The sequence below is a fragment of the Boleophthalmus pectinirostris genome, unplaced genomic scaffold (assembly GCF_026225935.1).
Source record: "Boleophthalmus pectinirostris isolate CB_2022bp ecotype Guang Dong unplaced genomic scaffold, ASM2622593v1 HiC_scaffold_7, whole genome shotgun sequence".
NCBI classification, from domain to species: Eukaryota; Metazoa; Chordata; class Actinopteri; order Gobiiformes; family Gobiidae; genus Boleophthalmus; species Boleophthalmus pectinirostris.
The window spans coordinates 30,312,710-30,338,742 of record NW_026571473.1 but is presented as its reverse complement, the minus strand read 5'-3'; the positions used below and the strand labels follow the sequence as shown (position 1 = coordinate 30,338,742).

The 26,033-nt window shown below is 39.6% G+C and overlaps 1 protein-coding gene across 3 annotated transcripts in view; it reads right to left on the bottom strand.

The window, feature by feature from the left end:
• Positions 1 to 26,033, bottom strand: part of nlgn1 (neuroligin 1) — a 733,956-nt gene that overhangs the window by 520,454 nt on the left and 187,469 nt on the right. Inside the window, exons 4-6 of one of the 3 annotated variants that reach the window (XM_055164449.1) lie at positions 25,357 to 25,379; positions 14,209 to 14,219; positions 1,106 to 1,130 (exon numbers count right to left, since the gene is read on the bottom strand). The exons of the other annotated variants lie outside the window; for them this stretch is intronic. Of the exons in view, the coding sequence (XP_055020424.1) occupies positions 1,106 to 1,130; positions 14,209 to 14,219; positions 25,357 to 25,379 (59 nt within the window). The remainder of the gene's footprint in view (positions 1 to 1,105; positions 1,131 to 14,208; positions 14,220 to 25,356; positions 25,380 to 26,033) is intronic. 3 annotated transcript variants of the gene reach the window in all.

Here is a 26,033-nt window from a genome sequence, read left to right as displayed (position 1 = left end):
TTGATTCAGGTCGAAAACAAGATTATGTAATTATGGAGATTGTGGTGTGTAATATCGTAGGGAATTATAAGGTTGTTGGTCAGAGCTAATAAAATAAGATGTTTATTTTTAGCTTTTAATCATTTTAGTGTAGTTTAGTTGTGATTAAAGCTGCAGTGTGTGACTTTTCTGTTGTCACATGCTTGTTTCCGTGGAAATTGTATTGTACTTTTTCAATTGCGGTAAAAAATTACTTAAAAATACGCACTCTTAATTAAAGCCATACTGTGAAAAGCAAATCAATAACAATAACTGAATAAATACAAAACAGATTTAAAGCCATACTGTGGAATATTCTAGGGAAATCAATAACATCTCCATAGAGACAAGCAGGTGAGGGACCTTTCGTGACTGTGAAGGGTTCATTTCTTTCCCCTCTGTTCCTCTCCTCTCTCCCTGCCTCCTCCCCTTTTGCTCTTCCTCCTCCTCTCCTTTGCTTCCTTTCCCCCTCATCTTCCTCCTCTCCTCTTCCCTCTTCTTCTTCTCTTCTTCACTTCCTACTCCCTTTCCTCCTCTCTTTTTCCTTCTCCGTCCTCCTTCATCTCCTCCTCTCCTTCTTCACCCCCCCAATGTCTTTCGTTCCTACTCTCTCCTTCACTGATCTCCCTTGCGTCCCCTCTTTCTTCCTCTTCCCCATCTCTTCTCCTTTCTCTACTCCCTCTCTTTTTTCCTCCTCTCTCTTCTCCTTCATCTCCTTTTCTCAAATGTCTTTCGTTCCTACTCTCTCTCCTCCACTCCCTCTTTCCTTTGCTTCATCTCTTCCATCCTCTTCTGCTTCCTTCTCCCTCCTCTTCGTCTCCCTTCACTTCTTCCTCTCAAATCTCTTTTGTTCCCACTCCTTCCCTCCTCTCCTTTATCGTGACCTTTCGTGACAAAACTTGGACAAATGCTTTGATTCCTTTCCCCTCTGTTCCTCTCCTCTCCCCCTGACTCCTCCCCTTTTTTCCCTTCTCTCTCTCTTCTTCGTCTGCTCTTCTTTCTCTCCCCCCTTTTCCTCCTCTCTCCCTCTTCTCCTTCTCTCAAATGTCTCTTGTTCCTGCTCTCTCTCCTAGACTTTTCTTCCCACCTTCTCTCCTTTGTTTCCTCTCCCCCTCGTCTTCCTCCTCTCCACTTCCTTCTCTCACTCCTTCTTCTTCATCTCCTTGTCCTCTCCTTTCACTTCCTCCTCTCAAATCATTGTTCCTACTCTCTCTCCCTTCCTTGCTTTTCCTCCTCCCTCTCTCCTCCTTCATTTCCTCTCTTCTTTGCTTCCTCTCCCCCTCATTTTCCTCTTCTCCTTTATTCTCTTTCTCTCCTCTTCTCCTTCATCTCCTCCTCTCAAATGTCTTTCATTCCTACTCTCTCTCTCCTCCACTTATCTCCCTCTATCCTTTGCTTCCTTTTCCTCATCTCTGTTTCATCCTCTTCCTCTCTCCTTTGCTTCCTCTCTCCCGCTTCTTCATCTCCTCCACTTCTTCCTCTCAAATCTCTTTTCCTCCTACTCTCTCCCTTCCGCCCTTTTCCTCCTTTCCCACTCCTCCTTCATCTCCTCCTCTGAAAATCCCTTCCTCTCTTCCTTCGTCTTCCTCATCTCTTTTTCCTCCTTTCCCTCTTTTGCTTCCTCTTTTGTTTCCTCTTCTTCATGTTTTCTTCCTATACTCCCTCTTTCCTTTGTGTCCTTTCTTTCTTCCTCTGCCTCCTTTCTTCTTCGTCCACTCCCTCTCTTTTTTGCTTCCTCTCCTCCTTCCTCTTCCTCCTCTTAAATCTCTCTTGTTCCTCCTCCCTCTCTCTTCTCCTTCATCTTCTCATCTTAAATGTCTTTCAGTTCCACTCTCTCTTTGTTCCTACTCTCTCCCTTCCTCTGTTTTCCTCCTTTCTCTCTCCTCCTTCATCTCCCCGGAAAATCTCTTTCGTTCCCCACTCTCTCTCTTCCACTCATCTCCCTCCACTCCCTTTCTCTTTTGCTTCCTCTCCTCCTTCTTCTTCCTCCACTCCCTCTGTCCTTTGCTCTGCCTCATTTCTTCTTCCTCAACTCCTTTTCTTTTTTAACTTCCTCTTCCTCTCTTTTCTCTTCCTCCTCTTAAATCTCACTTGTTCCTCCTCTATCCCTCTTCTCCTTCATCTTCTCGTCTCAAATGTCTTTCATTTCTCTCCTTTATTTCCTATCTCCTTTGCTTCCTTTTCCTATTTTTTTTCCACTCCTGCTTCCTCTTCCTCATTCCTTCTTCCTTCACTCCCTCTCTCCTTTGCATCCTCTCTTCCTTCCTCTTCCTCAACTCCCTCTCTTTTATTGCTTCCTCTCCTCCTTCCTCATCTTCTCCTTTCTCTTCCTCCTCTTAAATCTCTCTTGTTCCTCCTCCCTTCCTCTTCTCCTTCATCTTCTCATCTCAAATATCTTTCGCTTCTCTCCTCCACTTCCTCTCTCCTTTGCTTCCTTTTCCTCATTTTTTCTTCCGCTCCTGCTTCCTCTTCCTCACGTCTTCTTCCTCCTCTCCCTCTCTCCTTTGCTTCCTCTTCCTCGTTTCTTCTTCCTCAACTCCCTCTCTTTTTTGCTTCCTTTCCTCCTTCCTCTTCTTCCTCCTCTTAAATCTCTTCCCTTCATCTTCTCATCTCAAGTGTCTTTTGTTTCCACTCGCTCTCCTCCACTTCCTCTCTCCTTTTGCTTCCTTTTCCTCATCTGTTCTTCCGCTCCCGCTTCCTCTTCCTCACGCTTTACTCCTCCTCTCCCTCTCTCTCTTTTACTTCCTTTTCCTCATCTGTTCTTCCGCTCCTCCTTCCTCTTCCTCTTGTCTCGTTCCTCCTTTCCCTCTCTCCTTTGCTTCCGGTCCTGCTTCCTCTTTTCTCCTACTTCCTTTCCTTCTTCCTCCTCTCCCTCTCTCCTTTGCTTCCTTTTCCTCGTTTCTTCTTCCTTCACTCCCTCTCTCCTTTGCATCCTCTCTTCCTTCCTCTTCCTCATTGCTTCTTCCTCAACTCCCTCTCTTTTATTGCTTCCTCTCCTCCTTCCTCATCTTCTCCTTTCTCTTCCTCCTCTTAAATCTCTCTTGTTCCTCCTCCCTTCCTCTTCTCCTTCATCTTCTCATCTCAAATATCTTTCGCTTCTCTCCTCCACTTCCTCTCTCCTTTGCTTCCTTTTCCTCATTTTTTCTTCCGCTCCTGCTTCCTCTTCCTCACGTCTTCTTCCTCCTCTCCCTCTCTCCTTTGCTTCCTTTTCCTCGTTTCTTCTTCCTCAACTCCCTCTCTTTTTTGCTTCCTCTCCCTCTTATCTTCTACTTCCTCTCCCTCTCTTGCTTCCTCATTTCTTCTTCCTCCACTCCCTCTCCTTTCTTTCTCCCTTCCTTCCTCTTCCTCATCTTTTGTTCTTCCTCCTCTCCCTCTCTTCTTTCCTGCTTCCTAATTTTTTCCTCCTCTCCCTCTCTCCTTTGCTTCCTTTCTTGCTTACTTTTCCTCGTTTCTTCTTCCTCCTCTCCCCTTTGCTTTCTTTCATCCTTCCTCTTCCTCATTTTTTTCTACTTCCTCTCCTCCTGCTCCTCCTCCTCCATCTCCCTCTCTCCTTTGCATCCTCTCTTCCTTCCTCTTCCTCATTTCTTCTTCCTCAACTCCCTCTCTTTTTTGCTTCCTCTCCTCCTCCTTCTTCTTCCTCTCTTTTCTCTTCCTCCTCTTAAACCTCTTCCCTTCATCTTCTCATCTCAAATGTCTTTTGTTTCCACTCGCTCTCCTCCACTTCCTCTCTCCTTTTGCTTCCTTTTCCTCATCTGTTCTTCCGCTCCCGCTTCCTCTTCCTCACGCTTTACTCCTCCTCTCCCTCTCTCTCTTTTACTTCCTTTTCCTCATCTGTTCTTCCGCTCCTCCTTCCTCTTCCTCTTGTCTCGTTCCTCCTTTCCCTCTCTCCTTTGCTTCCGGTCCTGCTTCCTCTTTTCTCCTACTTCCTCTCCCTATTCCTCCTTTTCTCCCTCTTTACTTCCTTTCTTCCTTCCTCATTTTTCTTCTTCCTCTCTCCCTCATCACTCCTCCTCTTCCTCCCTCTCTCCTCCTCCTCTCTCTGCTGACCAAACACACAGAGAGCGCGTGCAGTGTCAGAGTCAGTAAGTCAGCGGCGTCGCGGACATGAGAGAGACGTGTGACCCAACTGCAAATCAGCTCCAGACCCGCGGGGGCGCTCCATCAATCTGAGACAGGGCTTTTCTTCCTCCCTTCCCGCTCTGATGTCTTTTCTCGGGCGTGTGATGGGAAAACATTTATACGGGGCTTTGCGGGCGTGTTGGCTTCAGTCGCGGTTTTGTTTTCTGTAGCTGCAGGTTAAAGGGTTTTGCTTTAAGGGGTTTGTGAATTTTGAGAGTTGGATTTTTTAAATTTATGCATTTATATTTGATAATTTGCAATAAAAATTCTAATAGCTTAATACAGACATGTCAAACTCAGGCTCAGGGGCCAATTTTGGTCCACGATATAATTATATTTGGCCCGTGAGATCATATTAAATGTGTATTAGAGCTGACCCTGCAGCTACAGATAGGCTATAGAGACATTATTTAATTAAAATTGTGTTATTATTTTATATTCTGCTTGTTCTCGATTTATTGTTTAAGCAAAACTATTAGTAAACATTTATTTTAATAAGAAAAGTAAAAAAGAAGAAGAGAAGAAGAGAAAATGTTGTTGTTATTGTTGTTGAAAATTTTCAATAAATATTTAGTTTGACCCACGACTTAGTCCCAGTTTTTAATTTTGGCTTCTGTGAATTTGTGTTTGACACCCCTGGCTAAATAAATTAAAACAGTATTTTATCATTTTTTCCCATGTTATTTAGTTTTATTACACACAAATAAAAATGGCTTTCAATACCAATTTCCAAAAAAAACTTGTTTCCATGGAGATATGATTGCTTCACCTGAAAGGTTTCACAGTACGGTATCAAACTCACCTATGTTGCTTTTATTCATTCACAGTTGTTTTATTGCTCAAAAATACAACAAAAAACATGCTTTTCCACATTAAATAAGCTTGCCACTCCACAGATCTGACCCATAACTTGGCCTGGAGGGATTCTGGGCTTGACTCAATGTAAGAAGATGAGTTTAAAACTACTACTACTACTAAGACTAATAAATATACCATCATTTTTTAAGTACAATATAGTTTAAAATTCATATAAATAGCAAAAATCTAAGCTACATTTGGAACTTTTTGATTTAAAGACTTGAAATGACTTGGACCGGACTTGGATTTATGGGCCAGTGACTTAAGACTCGACTTGGACTTGCCCGTATTTGACTTGGGGCTTGACTCGGACTTGAGGTCAAAGACTTGAGACTTACTTAAGACTTGGTCCCACCTCGAGTTTATATCTATATTTGTTTATAATTGCGATTACTTTGGATAATGTGTTTCTAATTTTATTTATGTGCGATTTTCAGTTTAAATTATGGTCTATAGTTACTCCTAAAGTCTTGTTTTCAAAGTGATTTTGTACTTTTCGTTTTGCAAATATCATAAATTTTGTTTTTTCTATGTTTAGTGACAATTTATTAATATCAAACCAGATTTTAATTGTCCACGTTGTCCAGCTCCGTCTTGCTCATGGACACAACAGCACAAAAAGCACTAGACTGTGTAGCTTAAACCACAAACTACCGAGTTACATCTAAACCCGCGTCGCTGCTTTTGATTTCATTTTCCATATTTCAGCCGAGATAAGCGGTTGCTCATATAACATAATTTGTAAAGATGACAAATTTGACTTTTAAAACTGTTTTTACACGCTTCCATTCAGATCAGATATCCAGTTTTCACACACATTTGCTCTACCAAAACCCGACGCTGTTACGAATTCACTGAGTTCAAAAACATGCTCCATTCAACAGTTGACTCCAATTTGCTGAAGGATTTTGATTTGCGTTCACTTCGTTTAGCCATTAAAACAAATTAATGTGAATCATTTCTGTGTGTGTAGTTCTATTAACCATGCATGAGGCGATGGCGTCTGACTGGAGGAGATGTAGTCAGACGCAAATGAAATTATCGACCAAAATAGCCGAGAAATTTGACATCGTCTGAAGTTAAGACACGATCTGTTGAACACCGCTGTGGAAAACTACTGACATCATCCAAATGACTGACGACGATCTCCCCTTTAACATCATTTCTAATTCTAATTCTAATGAGCTCTGTTCACGCTTACGTCGCAAAACCAGAAGATGTTTGGAAACACGCGGATGACGACTTCCTTTGCGCTCTGTTGGGTCTGACAAAATCTGGGAAAACTGAGAAAATGGCCCGGTTTTATTCATCTAGATGTCATTGTTAGGGGTGTCAAATTATCGCGTTAATTGCGATGAATTAATTACAGTCATATTTAGCGCGTTATGTTTTTTAATCGCGTTAATCTTATTTTTAATCTTTAACTTTACTGTTTCTGTGTGCGTGTTGTCTTATTATAAAATCTGTTTTTATGTGTTGCTGGGACAACAACACATCGCTCCCGCAAAGAATTGTAATTTTCATTCCCGTTCTCGCCGCATTTGCGATAAACCTGCACACGTCTGATCTCTGAAAACATCGCGACAAACACAGAACAGACTCGCCTTCACCGTCAACATGCCTCTGTCACAGAAAGAACACTCATATTCCACTGAGTCGTGTCCTTCAGTCCCACAGAAGCTGAACCGCATCACCGCACAAGAGCTTTCTTTTTTTTTCTCGCTTAGTTTATGCAAATTAGCCATGTGTTTTTTAAGTTTCGCTTCAGTGAGACTTGTGCAAATCTGCATTAAACACATTATAATCTCAAACGGGCTGATGTGGCTCTAGAGTGTTCATGGTTTATATGTAATAATAACAATGTAATGATAAATTTAAATGAAAATACCTCAAGTTGAAGGCTTTTCTCAGCAATTTTTAGGTGAGATTAAAAAGAGATTAATTAGATTAATTAATTACAGATCATAATTAATTAATCTCTCAATTTTTTTTATTGCCTGACAGCACTAGTCATTGTATTATTATTTTTTGTATATATAAATTGCCTATTAATTTGTGTAGTATAACTTGTCTAACTTAATAAAAGAAATATATAATATAATAAATAATAAATAATGAAATTTCAAACTCAATTTCAATACTAAGGAACAGACTTGTTGTTGATTCCAATACCATTATGAAAAACTTGAGTACTCTTGCTTTTTAGACATCAACCTTAAATCGTACTTTCTTTTCTATTCCCATGTGGTCTTATATGTGTGTAATCCCTCAGTGGTCCATTTTCATATGTTAGTCTATGTGCTCTTATACTTGTTCTGATACAGCTCAAGATCGTTCTAAAACTATTCAGAAAAGGTTCATTTCTTTCTCTTTAATGAATATGAATGAATATCTAGTTTCAATATCATTTTTAAATATCCATTAGTATCTGATTTTCAATACTTATGACAACCCTACCCTTTCTTATAAAGAAAAGAAAAGTGCACTATCTTACTGTTTCATCCCTTTTCAGCTTCTTTTTCCCTTAATTGGGTATATGATTAGCCTGATTCATCAGTCGGTTTCACTTGATGGAAACAGTCTGACCTCGCAGCATTAGAATTCGTTCGCTCAGCGGTAGGCGGGTACTTTTTTATTTAACTAATCGCAGCTATTTGGTCATATGTAATGCACCACTAATGGGGCGAACTAGTATATTAAGCTTTTCTCAAATCCCGTAGGAAGAAGGGCAGTAACGTCTTTCCCCTTGATAAAATTCACCAAACGTTCCCTTTGTTCTGGCTTTAAAACCTCGCTCTTGGGATTCTTGGCAAACACAGAATGTCTGTCTTCGTCTACATCCATCTCAACCGCTTTGTTTACTGTTGTGCTGTACCACAAAAGGGACCCAGACAGGCGCTTGAGTTTGACGTCATGACTTCACGGCTCGTTCGCTGATTGGTCGGTGCGCGGTCTACAACTTCCTGGGTTCTTGCAAAGGGGTTCTAAAGTATTCCGATTCCTGACCTAGTCGCTGGAGAGAAATGAAACTGAGCGAAGGCACTAGGTGGCGCCAGCCTGACTAGTACATGACATTGGTAAGGGACTGGACACCTAAACCCCACTTACAGCACTACCTGGAGGACTAAAAAGAGCGGCGGGGTGGAGTCCTTGGAATATATACAAAACAGTGTGCTTGGTCTAACACACTGATCTCTCTAACTCTGATCTTTTTCCTCTGGCGAACTACATTTAACAATTTTAAGAAAGAGGGCAAGTCTTGGGGTACAGTTAGCTGCCTATAAAACATAAACCATTGTCCATTTATTAGTGCACAAAGTTGGGCATGTAATTAACCAACTTTTTTTTTCATTGAGCACAATAGTGTAATTCCGAAATCCCTTGGCGAGCTACTTGGAAGAGGGTGGCGAGCTACAGGTTGGAAACTCCTGGTCTAACAAGTATCTACACTTCAAACTCCGCTCCTGCAGCCATGTGTTTGCATTCAGAAACACCGAGCTGTAAACATGGCAGTCTTTCGTGATGTCACCAACTACTTGAAACCGCAGAGGCCACTGAAAACTGCACTATCTCCGATTTAGGCGTTTTTGTCCACAAAGTTCCCTAGTTTGGACTAACGTTGCCAAAAAAAAAAAATGACTAAGAAACAGCACGTACGCAGTTTCGTAGCAAAAAATAGTTCCCCATTCCATGACTGTGCACATATATTTCAGTCTCCGCAATCTGGTAAATACCCAGAATCCCTTGCAGTGTTGTGACCTCCTCGCTCCCATCTCCGAGACATGACCTGACCCTGCAGCCGGAACCATAACCACAGTGACTAAGCAGCCTCTCCCGAAGTGACAAGTGCTTTTGTCAACTCTCCCCCTCTCCGCCAATCTAATGGGCGAAGGAACACTCCATTTAGTCGCCCTCTCCTTCTCCTCTCTCTCTCCATCCCATCTCTCTTCTCTCCCTCCACTCACTCTCCTCTCCCTTTTGTTTTTCTCTCTCCCCTTCCCTTCTCACCACTCCGTTTCTCTTCGATCTTCTCTGTTCTCTAATCTCTACCTCTCTTCTCTCCTTTTTCTTCTCTCTCGCTCATCCTTCTCCCCTTCCCTCCTCCTTCTTTTCTCCCTTCTTTCCTCTCTCTCTCTCTCCTCTCTTATTTCTCCCTTCCTTTTTTCCTTCTCGTCTCTCTTCTTTCCTCTTTCTCTCTTCTCCAGCCTTCTCTCCTCTCTCGCTCCTTTCGCCCTTCCTTCTCTCCTCAATCTCTCCTCTCTCCCTCTTCTGTCTCGTGTTCTTCTCTCCTGTTTCTCAGTTCCTTCTTTCCCTCCTGTCTCCTCCCTCTTCTCTCCACCCTTCTCTCCTTTCTCTCCCTTCTCTTTTTTCCCTCTCTTCTTTTCTCAATCTCACCCCTCTCCTCTCTCCTGCTCTTCTCTCCTTTCTCTTCCTTCTGTCTTTCCTCCCTCTTTTCCCCTTCTCCCGTCCCTTTCTCTCCTTTCCTTTCTTCTCTATCTCCCTTCTCTCCTCAATCTTTTCTCTCCTCTCCACTCTCCCACTTTTCTCTCCCTTCGTTCTCTCTTCTCTCTCTCCCCTCTCTAACTTCTGCTCCTCCTCCTCCTCTGTCTCTCCATTCCTCTCCCATTTAATCTCCTCTCCTGCCCTTTCACCCTTTCTTCTCTTTAATTTAATGTTGAAAATCACATTCTATTACCTAAAGAAAGTGTTTTCTTTTCTTTGTATCAACGAATCAGTATTGAGCGTTTATTCCTTAATATCGAAATTGAATTTGAAAATGTTAGTATCGTGACCAATCCGTGTATCATTCGTTCATTCGTTTTTCAATATAAAACCAAAAATAAGAAAACGAAAAAACAACAGTTTTCTTCATTATTTGTCTCCAAAACCAAAATAAAAAAATGGACAATGATTCGTTTTTTTCAGTTTTCGATTTTGTGTTTAAATGAAGAATGGAAAAAACAGATAACGGGCGTTTCCCGTTTACGTGACTTCCGTGACTGCGATGCCGAACTTTTGCACCGCATACGGACTGAACCAGGACTGATCCAGGTCCGAGACCAGAGCGGGACCAGAGCAGGACCAAAGCGAAAGTGAGACCGAGACGCCAACGAAAACAAACCGAACTAAGAGCTTTTGGTTCAAATGGACCAGGTCCGGGACCAGACCGGGACCAGAGTGCGCCTGAGACTGAGACAAAACCAGGACCAGACCGGGACCAACCCGGAGGCTCAGAGCCCACGGCAGGGCCGGAGCTCGAAGCTGAGGCTCGGACCCCACGGAGGCTCGGAGTCAAAGCTCGGACTCCACTCTGGTTCCAGTCTGGTCCCGCTCTGGTCTCGGACCTGGATCAGTCCTGGTTCAGTCCGTACGCGGTGCAAAAGTTCGGCATAAAATCAGGAATCAGGAATGTTATCCGTTTTTTCCATTCTTCATTTAAATACAAAATGTAAAACTGAAAAAACAAATCATTATCTGTTTTTTCATTTTGGTTTTGGAGACAAATAATGAAGAAAACTGTTGTTTATTCGTTTTCTTATTTTTGGTTTTATATTGAAAAACTAATGAATGACTGATACACAGATTGTGACCACACTACAAACCTCCACCCTAATTTCAGTCACAGCAAAACTGAAAAACACTTTATAATCTCTGTGCATCTCCTCTCGTACGTCACTGAGCGTCATGTAAAATGCAAAAGGCCCGTTGGAGAGTTCGGCGTTTGAATAAAACTCGGCGACGTCACATCCGAGGGGAGATCCGCACATTCGTGATGAGCTGGATTCTACAATTTACATTAAAACCGCCAAAGATAGTGACTTCAATAATTCAGACCACTCAGACCTACATTACAGTTACAGTGTGTTGCAAGTAATACAGGGTCTTACATGTGCGGAGAAACACACAACGAAATCTCAATCTTTTATTACTCGCGGGAGGTTTTCGGTTATATAATTATATATGCTTTCAGGTTTTAAAGGTGCATTGTGTAATGTTTCTGGTGGAGGGTCCGTCATTTGTTTCTTTCTATGGAGATGTCATTGCTTGGCCTGGAATGTTCCACAGTGTGACATTAATTCACACATAAAATTCACACAGAGGAGGGTCACTTTTGTCCTGAGGGTTGCTACTAGGGCTGGGTATCATTAATAAGTTGCTGATACGATACATACCTCGATACAGTGCACTTTTGATTCAATACGATATATTTCAAATCAATTCGATACGGTTCAATAAAAATAAAGGCTACATCATGGGTGTGATACTAAAAGTCTTTTTTAAACCACTTCTTGTGCAAAGTGAACGTGAAACATAAACATTTTAATCCTCAAAACAGTGAAAATGTTAAATGTTAGGGATTCACTTCCGGTGTTTTTGCGAACGGTTTAGTATATTCCGATGCCTGACCTAATCACTGGAGAGAAATGAAACTGAGCAGAGGCACTAGGTGGACATTTGATGGACCAGAAAAGTTCCACAGTGCACTCTTAACAAACAGCTGTCCGTTTTTATTTGAGTCTTTCTCGTGTTATTACAGTTTTACAGATGAGTTTAGTTGTTAGTTAGCGGCCGTGTGTCCCCGGCTTGTACACTAACGACTTTTGTCACCACAAACGCTGGCTTCTTCTCTCATCTCCCCATGCAGTGCGCAGCAGCAGGGGCCGAGGGGGAGTGAGGGGGCAGCGCACTGTTTGGAAGAATCTGAGTCGGACTAATACGATGCTGTGGGGGGGCTCCCTGGTCCCACAGCTCAGCAGGACAGAGCTCATGTTGAAACAGCCACATCAGACCTGGGTTTTTAGCAAGAAATGACTTAACGGTGGCACCTCTTTGCAAAATAACATGATTTTAGTTGTAGCCACAGATTTCAGGGGAGAAGGAACAAAGAGAATCCTGGAGTGCGTTGTATGATTGGGTAAAAACATTGCAGTTGTAGTATTGTTTTTATATTGGGAAGAATAAAAAGGCGACTTGTTCAGAAAAGAGTGAAGGATTAACCAATAAAAAATACTTTTATTTTTACATTTGTACCAAAATTATTTCAGATTCTTATGAAATCTTGAAAATAAGCGATTAAAGATGACTCAAACATGCGCAAATAAACTCCAAATACAACTTCAAGAGGGTAAACAAGAAGAGGAAAGAATTATATGTGACAAAAATCTCTGAAAAGTCGATTTTACATAATAGGTCTGCCTTAAAGACGCACTGTGTAACTTTTCTGGTGTCTGAAATGTTTCACAGTATGGAATTAAACCTTTCTATCTTCATGAAGACCAAACCAGACCAAGTTACAGGTCAGATCTGTGGAGAGGTGACCCCGCTCACAGTCAGAATGGATGTTTTTCTAGGTATTTTTGAGCTATAAAACCGCCTGTAATTGAATAAATGTAAAGTAGAGCTGTTTAATATCACACTGTGGAACATTCCAGGCAGAGCAATGACATATCCATAGAAACAAGAAGTTGTAATGTTGTTTCCTCGTCATAAATATTAGATTATAACACCTTATTTAGCGTTAACAAACCACGAGGAAAGACTTCAATGCACTAACCTGATTTTTACCGTCTTAAAATGTTAAAAAAAACATGAAAAACTAGTTCTAATTAGTCACGGCGATGAGTTTACAAGTGCTTTTATACAGCAACTAGCATGCTTACAGTTACGTGCAGATAGTAGGTACTGAAATTATTTGATCTAGAGCCTCAAAAATTACATTGTGTTGTTAACAAACTGTCAGTGCAAGACCATTTTGTAATTATGATGACCAAAAAAAAAATAAAATGAAAATCTATCAACTGTGGACGTAGTGAGGCCAGATAAACATCAGCCAATAGAAAACGAGGCTGCCTCATTTTCTATTGGCTGTTAGGTTGTCAATCAAACTCCCTAGTGTAACTGACTCGTTGGAGCGCGGGGATTACGTGGTTTACGCAGCGGTTCTTAGAGGCTTTTTCGAACTGTCGCTTCCTCGCATTTCGCACAAAGTTTGTCGCGACGGCGGACGAGAATCCACGACCGGTTCACCGCAAAAGAAAGTCGTTTTTTGAGGTCGCTGAAAGAAGAAGAGAAGAGGAAAAGGAGCAACGCCAAACTGAGGTGATTCTTGGAGATCTCGTCCAGCGATGGTGCGACCGAAGCAGACGAAGGGTCTAAAAACTGACGCGTCGGTCGCTGAATTACTTCTAGACAGGAAACTTCAACAGTAATTCTGAATGCGCACAAGAACTGTCACTGTATTTCTCTTCCCTTAAAAAAATCCTCTATACAACCTTTAACACACAAACATTGCATATTTAGGCTGAGTTCCACCTTGTGATGTCATGAGGTAATACAGGAAGTGCTTTACTTCGTTTCTAAACTCCGCACTCCTTCACTAGAATAATTTCGATCATTTCAGCCATGGAATTGCTGAACTCTACTGAACTAAAGTTACAAGGTAGTGGTTAACTTGAAAACTACCACTTCATGACATCACAAGGTGGAACGGAGCATTCTGAACTTTGGAGATGTAGACAGACTAATAATAAAGAGTTACTCAAACACATGTGAATGAAACAAAACACAACTCAAGGTCTGTTTTTGATGCTTTCGAGATCAAAATAAGTTCAGCGCACGTAATCGTAATGCGTTTTATTGTCCGACACCCAGGAAGTACACTGTTAGCATGCTAGTAGCTGTATAAAAGCATGTGTAAACTCATCGCGGTGAATAATTAGAACTAGTTTTTCACGTTTTTTCATGTTTTAAGAGAATAAAAATCAGGTATGGTGTGTTTAAGTCTTTCTTCGTGCTTTAATAACGCTAACTAAGGTGTTGTAATCGAATGTTCGTGGATTTTTTTTTTGGTTTTTGGGAGGGAGTCTATGTTGGTATTTATTGCGTTGGATGATGTACGAAAGCAGCTACGTGACTTCAAAGCGGATACACACAGATACCTTTGGCACTGTACAATACGCCCATGAGAATTGCAGTGACAGTACTTCAAACTGTACTTCTATTTCTACTTCTAATAGGCCTGTCACGGATAATGTGAAGTACGTTTAATCATCACGTGTTCTTGAGAGATTTGAGGAAAGGAAAGGAAAGAAAAAATGAATGTAAAATCAAATGTTCCTGATCATTATAAATGATGAGTTCACTTTTACGCATTAAAGGTGCATTGTGTAACTTTTGTAGTGATTTGATCGGTATTTCAATATTTTTACACACCCCCTATGCTCCTGAAATTGCTCACTGACACTGGATCTGATGACCCGATCTGAGTTTTTTGTTTTAGATTTCGATTATTGTTGTATTTTACTGCTCCCTGTGTTTAAATTGCCACTCAAGAACAAATAAAGTGAGTTTGATTTGACGGTTTGGTGTTTTTTGTTTTTGGGTTTTTTTGCCAAAATCTGTGTGAAACCCCTCAGTCATCCATCCAACCGGACAAAACTTTTGTCCAGTTGACAAATTGAATTTTTTCTTTTGCCACTGCGAAAATACAAAAACATTTTTACTGTGAGCTGGGTCACTTATTCACTGATCTGACCAGTAACTTGGCCTGGTGGAAGATACAGTATGTTTAATCCCACACCACACTGGAGAACATGCCAGGCCATGCAAGAACATCTCCATGGATCTCCATCGTTACTTGATGAACATTTAAGGGTTCAATATTAAACAAATTTGTCTCTTATGAGCTTTAAGACTTGTTAAAATGTTGTTACCTCCTCAAAAAAAAAAAAAAAACAGACAATGCTTCACGATATGCATCTCACGGTACGATATTTATTGCGATATTTTGAAGAGGCTGATATTTTAATTCAGACAGGATACTTTTTACTTTTAAAATACCTTGACAAGATTCTGGTGCGAATTATTTCCATCATAGCCATTTCATAGCGTGTAGGAGTGTCAAAAAATATTGAAATATCGGTATATTGCATTGTTTAATGTGATGATACAGTATCAAAATCGTGGGCTGCTGTATCGATATATCGCCAAGAGTATTTTTTTGTATATTCGATTAAATTATTTTGTTTAATTTATTTGTTTTCTTTTGTTGCAGCGATACAATTTTGTCATTTGTTTAGAGGAAGGAAACTGTTTTATGCAACACATTTGATAGGGATGTAAAGATATCCAAATCTCACGGTACAATATTTATTGCGATATTTTGAAGAGGCTGACATTATTGTAGATGGGACAGTTTTTACTTTTAAAATACCTTGACAAGATTCTGGTGAGAATTATTACCATCATAAAGGCTACATTTATATGATGAACAGAAGATGCAAAAGTGGCGTCGCATGTTCATTTTTTATTCTGCGTTTAGACGAGCGGTTTCTGGAGGAAATCTGAGTGCATATGGTCACGCAAAAGTGTGTGGAATTCGATTGGGTATGTATGCCAGGTGGCTCGGTGGTGACGCCAGGTGGTGATGTATGTGACATAAAAGCGAACACGACATGAGCAGATCTGACCAGAGTTTTGCGTCTTGGGCAGTGTAGACAGAAACACTACAGCGGAGCATATTCAACTTTTCCACTCTGGAGGGTGGTTTCAGATTTTTGCGTTTTTAAGCCCCAAAAATGCCATCACCGTCTAAACGAAAGGCACTTCTGATAAAATATTTTGTCGTTTTTACCCGCAAGCGTTCTCGTGTAAACAGGCCCTAAGAATTCACATAAAAAAAAAAAACATATTTCTTCATGTTGTCTGCACTGAAATGAATCATGGGATATGTAGTTCCCGATGTTTATAAGCTGTTCCTACTATAAAACAAAACATTTAAGCAAAGGAACTTGTAATTCGATATATTGTGACAGCCCAGGATATTATTGTGAGACTTCTGATGATACGATATCACAATATTTCGATTATTGTTACATCCCTAGTGTATGGAAGTATGAGAGAAGAACGTAAACATGCAGGATTTGTGTGTTAAGCATGTGTGAATGAAACAAAACACAACTCCAGGTCTGTTTGTGATGAATAAACAACATTATAATGGATCACAAAATAACGTAATGTGTGCACTTTAATATAAGAATACATCAGCACCATACTCGCCTACTTACTTTACTCACCATCATAGTGAATATCTCTGAGCAACTGCTACAAAGCCTTATTATAGTAGATTAGCGTACTGTTAACAATCTAAATAAGCGAAAGAAAAACATCGTCCGTGGTTTACACATGTACCGATGGCATTATTGTGATAGCATTCAACGCGACACACATGTTAGCGAACGCGTGGGCGGCCGCAAATTCAATTTAGAGCGAGCGTGGCACAAACACGGCAGCGTTATGCCTTACATTAATTTAAAATGTCACTAATGTGCTTGACTTTTACACGACTCCCCCGGTAAAGGCCAGCGCGACGCCATTGGACGAGCTCCACGTGAGGGGGCGGGGCTAAGATGTACATAAAGAAAATCCAGCAACATCCATCCATGGGTTAATAACGGTGCTCTCTTCATCTACATATTAAAGGTGCATTGTGTAACTTTTTGGTTGGAGTTCCGTCATTTGCTTGTTTCTATGGAGATGTCATTGCTCTGTCTGGAATGTTCCACAGTATGACATTAACAGCTCAACATTACATTCATTAAATTACAGGTGGTTTTATAGCTCAAAAATACAAAGAAAAACAGGCGTTCTGACGGTGAGGGAGGTCTCCTCTCCACAGATCTGACCTGTGACTTGGTCTGGTTTGGTTTCCATGAAGATAGAAAGGTTTAATGCCAAACCAGGCGGCAGTAGCTCAGTCTGGTAAGAACGTTAGGGTTAGGGCTGATCCGGAAGTTGGTGGTTCGAATCCAGCTCTCGACATAAACATCATCGATGAGCGGTCAGATCCACCAACCCACAGGCTGGTGTGGTTCCAGTGCCCACAGATGAATGCTGTTGTTGTGTCCTTGGGCAAGACGCTTAACTTGAATGTGTTAAACTGAACGGGTGAGTGGTTCCTTGTTGCTCTTTGACCACCTACTTGTGGTTATTTTCATTTCTGATTATGATTTCACTTATGTTATATGTTCCGTTGTATAAGAATGTAAATCTTTACTTATCCAAAATAAATACATAACATAAAAAAAATAAACAAATGAATTAAATAATTAAATAAGTAAATAAAAACTTGAAGGAGGAAAGAGCTATATAAAAATGTGATCATTTTACCATTTATCATGAAACATTTCAGACAAAGCAATAACATCTCCATGGAGAAAAGCAATTGATGAACCCTCCACCAGAAAACCTATACAATGCACCTTTAACACATAAAGAGACATTGCAACATGAACTATTTCTACATATTTTCAAAGACATTTAGTTAGATTAAGACCATAAGGACTATGACCGGCCTGTTTAAAATAATTTGGAATTACAAAACAAACATATTTTATAATATGACATCATTCATGGACTAAAACTCAATTACTTTTATTTTAGAGGTGTTTTTTAATAACATTTTTTGGAAAGCAACCTCACTTTGTCATCGCTTAGTCATAACATAAACTCTTACTAGACTCACCAGCTTGTCAGAACAATGATATTTACTGCATTTTTATAAAGAAAAACAATTAATATTATGCAGAATTTGGCACGGTAAGATACAATATTTTCTGTTTCTCATGCGGCCCCATGGGAAAAACTCACTCATGTGCTATAGGGACAGACATTTTCACCCAATGAAATTTCCCATTCTTGGAAACAACTGGCATTGAAGGATGGGTCAAATGCAGCAGATAAATTTCCCTATGGAGGCAATAAAATGTATCTAATTCCACCACAGAATTTGAACTGCTTTGAACAGAGTTGCCAGGTCAGAATCTTTAAAGCAACTTTAATGGCCTGTTTACACGGGAACATTTACATTTACATACACATTTAAAAATGACAAAATATTTTATCGGAAGTGTCTTTCGTTTAGACGGTGATGGCGTTTTTTGGGGCTTAAAAATGCAAAAATCTGAAACCACTCTCCAGAGTGGAAAAGTTGAATATGCTCCACCGTAGTGTTTCCATCTACACTGCCCAAGACGCAAAACTCTGGTCAGATCTGCTCACGTCACACACATCACCACCTAGTGTCGCCTGGCATGCATTCCCAATCGAATTCCACACACTTTTGTGTCACTGTATGCACGCAGATTTCTTCCCGAAAACGCTTGTCTAAACGCGGAATAAAAAGTGAATACGCAACGCCACTTTTGCGTCCTCTGTTCAAACCATCATCATATAAACGCAGCCTAAGATATCAACTCCAATTTGATAGTCGTAGGTTCTGGTTATTTTGTTCTCACATGCCACACAAGTGGAGATTTTTTGCTTTTTTAAAAATCATTTCAGTTTCACATTATTGGACCGTTTTCTGTGTTAATCATGTTAAAAATAGACATTAGCGTTCAGTCTACAGCAACACAATGCTTTTACTACAGATTCTTTATGTTTGTTTTTTTTATTTTAATCTTTTTTTTTGGTTGCTTCTTGGACACTCTGAAAATCAGAGTCACGTGAATGCTGCCAATGCTCAATCTGCTAGAAAAGCCTCATTATCTCTCATTAAGAGGCTCACACATGATTGAATTAGTGTATTTACTCACATGCAGTGACCAGAGCTGAACCTGACTTCAAACCGCTCTAACATATAGATCCTCTTTAAGGAAACATTAAAAAGCACATCAGAAACGTCGTGTACGAGCGGCGTTAAAAGCCCAGCAACGGAAATGATTATAAAGACAGTAATTTTCCTCAAGTATGAGCGTGTTTTCAAATCCTCGTTTCACTCCACAGGTTGTTTAAAGGCCATGAAGATGTTTTTTTTTTTTCTTTTCCTTTCTTTATGTGTCTTGCCCTGGTTCTGATTTATTGTATAAGCAGCTCTTGAGGTCAAAAGAAGTCGGGGTCTAATTCGTAAACGTTTTATTGTCAGATAATCAGTGAGCAGTTAGCATGCTAATTGTTGTTAGCGTTCCGGTTTTGTTAAGGAAGTGAGCGATTAGCATGCCAGTTGTTTAGAGTGTTACTGTTTTTCCGGAGGTGAGAAAATAGCACGCTAGTTGTTGTTGGCATTACCGTTTTTTCAGGAAGTGAGCAGTTGGCATGATACCTGTTATTAGCATTACTGTTTTTTTTGGTTTTTGTTAGTTTTTTCAGAGTGAGCAGTTAGCATGCTAGTTTTTGTTAACATTGCCACTTTTTAGGTAGTGAGTGTTTAGCATAGTCGTTGTTAGCGATGCTGTATTTCAGGAAGTGAGCTGTTAGCATGATAGTTGTTAGTGTTGCCGTTTTCAGGAAGGGAGCAGTTAGCATGTTCCCGTTTTTTCTCAAAGTGAGACGATAGCATGCTAGTTGTTGTGGGCATTGCCGCTTTTTCAGGAAGTGAGCAGTCAGCATGCCAGTTGTTGTTAGCATTATTGTTTTTTAGGAAGTGAGCGGTTAGCATAGTTAGTTGTTAGTGTTACCGTTTTTTTTTCCTGAAGTGAGAAGATAGCCTGCTAGTTTTGTTGGCATTACAGTTTTGCTTTGTTTGTTTTTTTTTTCAGGAAGTGAGCGGTCGGCATAGTAGTTGTTGTTAGTAATGCTGTTTTTCAGGAAGTGAGCAGTTAACATGCTAGTTGTTAGTGTTGCCCTTTTCGGGAAGGGAGCGGTTAGCATGATCATTGTTGTTAGTGTTTTCCAGAAGTGAGAAGTTAACATGCTAGTTGTTGTTGGCATTATTATTATTATTATTATTTATTTATTTATTTTTATTTTTTTCCGGAAGTAAGCGGTTGGGATGCCAGTTGTTGTTAGCGTTGCCGTTTTTTAGGAAGTGAGCAGTTAGCATAGTAGTTGTTGTTAATGTTGCTGTTTTCAGGAAGTGAGCAATTAAAATGCTAGTTGTTGTTGGCATTATTATTATTATTATTTTTTTTTTTTTTTTTTTTTCAGGAAGTAAGCGGTTGGGATGCCAGTTGTTGTTAGCATTGCCGTTTGTTAGGAAGTGAGCAGTTAGCATAGTAGTTGTTGTTAGTAATGCTGTTTTTCAGGAAGTGAAAAGTTAACATGCTAGTTGTTAGTGTTGCCGTTTTCGGGAAGGGAGCGGTGAGCATGATCATTGTTGTTAGTGTTTTCCAGAAGTGAGAAGTTAACATGCTAGTTGTTGTTGACATCATTATTATTATTATTATTTATTTTATCTTTTTCAGGAACTAAGCGGTTAGCATGGCAGTTGTTGCTAGACGTACTGTTTTTCAGGAAGTAAACAGTTAGCATACTAGTTGTTATAACTACTGTTTTCAGGAAGTAGGCGGTTGGCATGCCAGTTGTTGTTAGCGTTGCTGTTTGTTAGGAAGTGAGCGGTTAGCATAGTAGTTGTTGTTCATGTTGCTGTTTTCAGGAAGTGAGCAATTAACATGCTAGCTGTTAGTGATGCCGTTTTCAGGAAGGGAGCGGTTAGCATGGCAACTGATGTTAGTGTTACTGTTTTTTTTTTTTTTTATGTGTATTTTTAAGACAGTAAAAATCGGATACAGCCTTAAACTTTTCTAAATTGGAATCATTCTGGCCAAATTGGAGCCACGTTGTTTACAGTCCTAAAAATAACCGTACCTTTTTTATTTGTTATTTCCGTGCAGCTATGAAAGAAGAAAAAAAATGACCAAAATGTGCTTTGTGTTGGCACTAAAAACGGTATCTTGTATCGTGCTTGTTAGATTCCCTCAAGCTTTAAAATTGGATGCTGTTCATTCAGATGTGAAGGAGCCAGATTTTACGAAGAACACAGCCACATATCACAAATTAATTTTAAGATTTGCATGAGTTTGTAGACGGGATGTGACATGACAAAAAAAAAAAAAAAAAAAAGAAAAGGCGTCACAGTTTTGTAAGAGTCTGGATAATTATTTTGATATTGTACGATTCATGTACACACAGCATTATGCAAATCACTTTAAAGAGTTACTTAAGTCGTTTCAGAGAGTTGACGCTTCACTGTGATTGGTTAAAACCGTCTGTCACTCACTGAAATCACGACGTAGGCTGACCGATAAGAAGAATGGGATGTGTTTGAGTGATATCACCAAAATATTATAATCAAATCTTTTTTTTGGTCAAATTGTTCCACCAAATGTGCATTGTGTACATCATTATGTAATCTGTAAGATGCTAAGACTAACAACAACTATCATGCTAACTGTTCTCTTCCTGAAAACAGCAATATTAACTAGGGGTGTGCAAAAATATCGGAATATCGATATATCGTATCATTTAATGTGATGGTACAGTATCGATATTGTGGGCTACTGTATCGATATATCACCAAGAGTATTTTTAGGTGTGTTTTACTAAATTATTTTGTTACAGAGCTACAGTTTTGTTGCTTGTGGAGTGAAAGGAAACTAATTTATTCAACACATTTGATATTTTTACCGTTTTGATGATTAAAATGTTTGTGTTTCATATGAACTTTGCACAAGAAATGGTTTAACAAAGACTTTTAGTGTCACAGCCATGATTTAGCCTTTATTTTTTTATTGAACCGCATCGAATCGATTTGAAATATATCATATCGAATCGAAAGTGCACTGTATCGAGATATGTATCTTATCGTGGCCTGTGTATCGAGGTATGTATCGTATTGGCAACTTCTTAATGATACCCAGCCCTAATATTAACAACAATTGTCATGCTAACCACTCACTTCTTAAAAAAGTCTAACAGATGTTTAGACAGAGCAGTGCCAACAGTTAGCATCATACCCCAAGGAATGTGTCAAAGTATGAATATTTCTGTGATGACGCTTGACTTTACAGCTCCTTTACTCTTTTTTTTTTTCTTAGTTTTTCTCTTTTTAGCCTCATGTGCTTTAAAGGTCAAACGTTTATAATTAGCTTCGTTGCTCGCGAGTTGGAAGTGGCTCACAAACACGGCTAGCGACCGGCTGACCGCTAGCCGCTTTTGCTAATTGCTGCTGGCAAATAGAGAGACGCCATATTGACAAGTGCACAGTGAAGGCCACGCGATGCGATTGGCCCGTCTGTCGGCGCGCTCTCCGCTCCTTCCAATTATCGACTGTGAAAATCTGTCCATGCCCCAATCCCGCTGCTTATACATCATTAGCAGAAGCCATCAATCACGGATTATTAAATGAAACGTCCATTAGGAACAAGAACATTTCCATACTGGGCACAGGGCCAGAGCTACAAGTACAGCAGCACGAGCAGGAGCAGACGTAGCAGTAAATAGTAAAAGTAGTATTAGTAGTAGTAGTAGTAGTAGTAGTAGTAGTAGTAGTAGTAGTAGTAGTAGTAGTATAATGGGTGTACTGAGATGCCAGATGTTTTGAATTGATTTTGATCTGATTTGGGCTGGAAAGGATGCAATTAAAAAAGAAGATATAAGTATTAAAAAAAAAAAAAAAAAATAAAAATGTAATTAATTAATACTACTACTACTACTACTACTACTACTAATAATAATAATAATAATAATAATAATAATAATACATTAAAATAAAAGTACAATAAAAATATATATAAATATAAATACATATAATAAATAAATAAAAAAAAATACATACATAAAAATAAATACATAAATAAATATAAAAAAATGTGAACTTTACCGTAATTGAAAAAAATAAAATAAAAATCCATCTTAATCTAGAAGTAGGTGACAAAAAAAAAAAAAATCAAGACACATTTACAGTGACATTTCTGACTTTTCCACACGCTTTTTGCTTTCAATAATTAATTGCATGTAATAATACTAAGTGTGGAGTGTATAATTATGGTTTTCGGAAAAAAAACAAAAACAAAAATGTTTGGACACTGAACGGTAAAAATCTGTCAGTTTGAGCGAGCCAGAATTGATTCTGGCATCTATGCTTTCACTGTGTTGACTTGATGAGAATTCCCAGAATTAAACCATTAGAGAAGGACAAATATGACCTTATCTCATTCAACAAAGTCAGCTTTGAGAACAATCACTTTGTTTCTACCAACAAACAGAGTCATTAAAGGTGCTGTATATGATTTTTACTGTCTTAAAAACATGAAAAACAGAACTAGTTCATTTGCAGTGGTCCATTGCACAATAAAAAGCTTTATATTTGATGCAGATGGTGCACATCGTATTTAATATTGTGATCAAGAGCTGTTTTTAAACAATATATCTGTACTGGGGAAGACAGACTTTGGTCAAATGGGAAAAATTGGGCACAGGGCTTTTAAAGTTCCTATATTACACAAATGTATTATTAATTAATTTAATTAAACTCTTATGAGCTTTAACCATGTTGTTACCTCCTCAAAAACATACCTCGAGTTGTGTTTTTTTCATTAACAGATGTTTGAGTAACCTTTTATTATTAGTCTGTCGACATCTCGAAAGCTCAAAACGCTCTGTTCCACCTTGCAATGTCAAGTAGTGGAAGTTTTCAAGTTAACAGGGACTTTTTACCTTTCATTTCATAGAGACTGACAATCCCAGGTCTAAAATTATCCAAATTATTCTAAGGACATCACAAAGTGTTTTTAGTTTAAGAAAAGAACTAAATATGCAGCGTTTTTGTGTGTGTAGATAAAAAAAAAAACTAGTGTAGTATTAGAAGTAGCTGTTATATTTCAAACATTCAACATAAAAAGAAAAATATTTGAAGAAATGAGTGGAAATGGCAAATATGTATTCTGTAAAAGTGATTTTCCCTGAACAGACAAGTGACAGAGGCCATAGTGCTTCTGCAGCTGAGTCAGAGGCTGCAAACAAACAAGCCATGTTCAAATGTCAATGTTATGGATGACAGCGATCTGGACTCCAATTCCCATGGTGCACTCTGCTCACTCCGCTCTGACACGCAACGGCTGCTTCTCACGATAATCTCAGCACCCGCAGAATAGCATCACATCAAAGCAGTGTGTTAAAACAGAAAGCAAAAAGACAAAAAAATTGAAATGAAAACCTGATATTCCCAGTGGTCTCCCATCCAAGTACTAACCAGGCTCAACTCTGCTTCGATCGAAACGAGACGAGATTGACCAAAAGTCGAAAATATACTGCAGGAGTGGTTTTGTCTAGTCACAAATGGTAGTAAATGGAAATGCAAAATGACTATGCATAATTTGGGCTTTTCTCTTAAGCTGTATATCTAGTAAAAAGGTTTCAGAGGTGTCTGTGTAATCCTTTGTCCAGGTAAGATCCATAGCAAAAGAAAAATTCACAAAAGTTATTTGAGTGAGTTCTAAAACAGAATACCAATACCTATGTCAATGTTAAGAATTTAATCCCAAATATAGGGACAATTTACAAGGGATATTTTTTTCTGACCTATTAAACATAAAAAATATAGATATTAGGCGTGTAATGGTACATGTATTCCTGTTTCGGTAAGGGATCGGGTCTAAACCAGAACTAATCTTGCACTTGAGAGAGAGAGGGAGAACCCCGAGGTCCCGGGTGACGCCTAGACGTGTGGGGAGCAGAGTTCTGGGCCAGTTCTTTTGCCTGCGGTCACCCGACAGTCTACGCTGGCGCACCTCCGGGCGACATTTAGTCCTGGTTTAGTTCTGGTTTGGTCCTGGTTTAGTTTTGTTTTAGGCCTGCTTCAGTCCTGGGATCAGTCTGGGTTTAGTCATTCTTTAGTCCTGTTTTAGTCCTAGTTCAGTTCTGTTTTCGTCCTGTTTTAGTCCCAGTTCAGTCTTGGTTTAGACCTCCTAGATCAGTCCTGGCTTAATCCTGGTTTAGTCCTGTTTTAGCACTGTTTTCGTCCTAGTTCAGTCCTGGTTTAGTCCTGTTTTAGTACTGTTTTATTACTGTTTTAGTCCTCCTAGTTCAGTCCTGGATTAGTCCTGGTTTAGTCCCATTTTAGACCTAGTTGAGTCTTGGTTTAGACCTCCTAGTTAAGTCCTGGGATCAGTGCTGGTTTAGTCCTGATTTAGTCCTGTTTAGTCCTGGTTTAGTCCTGTTTTAGTCATGTTTTAATACTGTTTTAGTCCTAGTTCAATCCTGGTTTAGTACTGGTTCAGTCCTTGTTTAGTCCTGGTTTAGTCTGTACGGGTGAAATTTGGATGAAATGGGAAACATTTATTTAAACACAAAATCGAAAATAACAAAGAAAATAGTAGTTTTTTTTTGTTTTCTTATTTTTGATTTTATTTTGAAAAACGTATGAACATGATCCACGCATTAGGCAGGTCCATTCTTAAAGGCATTTCTGGACAATAAGAATAGACATTTAATGCGGTAATGTGGGACATACCAAGCAAAGTGTTAACACAACAAAGTAAAAAGTTACACAGTGCACCTTGAAAAAACTGGCGTATTTTTGGCCAGTGTTGAGGTTCAGAAATTTTCCATCAACAGTCTTTACAGCGCGTTATGAAATCAAACGAACGCAGCCTACTGGAAACACGCTGCTATGAACCTCGCGTTCTTCCCTCGAACCCTCCACGCCAATCAGCCTCAACTCCCGACACAATCCCACCCGGACCTCCGACTGTCAAGGAACCAGAGGGGGGCAGACCGGAGAGACCCGAGCCCGAAACAGAGCTCCGAGCCGTGGGAGAGGCGCGTTCAAAAGCCTGCTCTGGCCCGACGGGACCAGCAAACACAGCTCATTTGGCACCGCGATTCTATTTTCACATCATTTCAATTTCAAAGGGCCTTCTGGCAGCATTAGCATTTGATTTGGATAAAAGCGGAGAGGGGCGGAGGGCGTGGAGATGAGAGCAATCGCTGCGTTCTTGAACCTCTGCTATGCTGGAATTTTTGTTGTTTTGTTTTGGTTTTTTTTCTGAGGTTTTGCTAAAATTAGAAAGAGGTTCATGTGTGGAAATTCGCGCTCATTCAAGGCCCATTATCGTGCTTCGATTTGATTCAAACTTCTGGATCTCCTCAGAAGTCATTACGGCGTTTGGGAAAGCCGTTATATGATTCTCGAGGGTAGAGCGAAAGGTCTAATGGTGAAAACTGAAGAATTTTTTGGCCGGCTCAATACCAAAACACTGATAAAAATGATTGAATCTCATGCAAAAAAACGTCAATACTAAAATGTGCTGTGGGCCTGT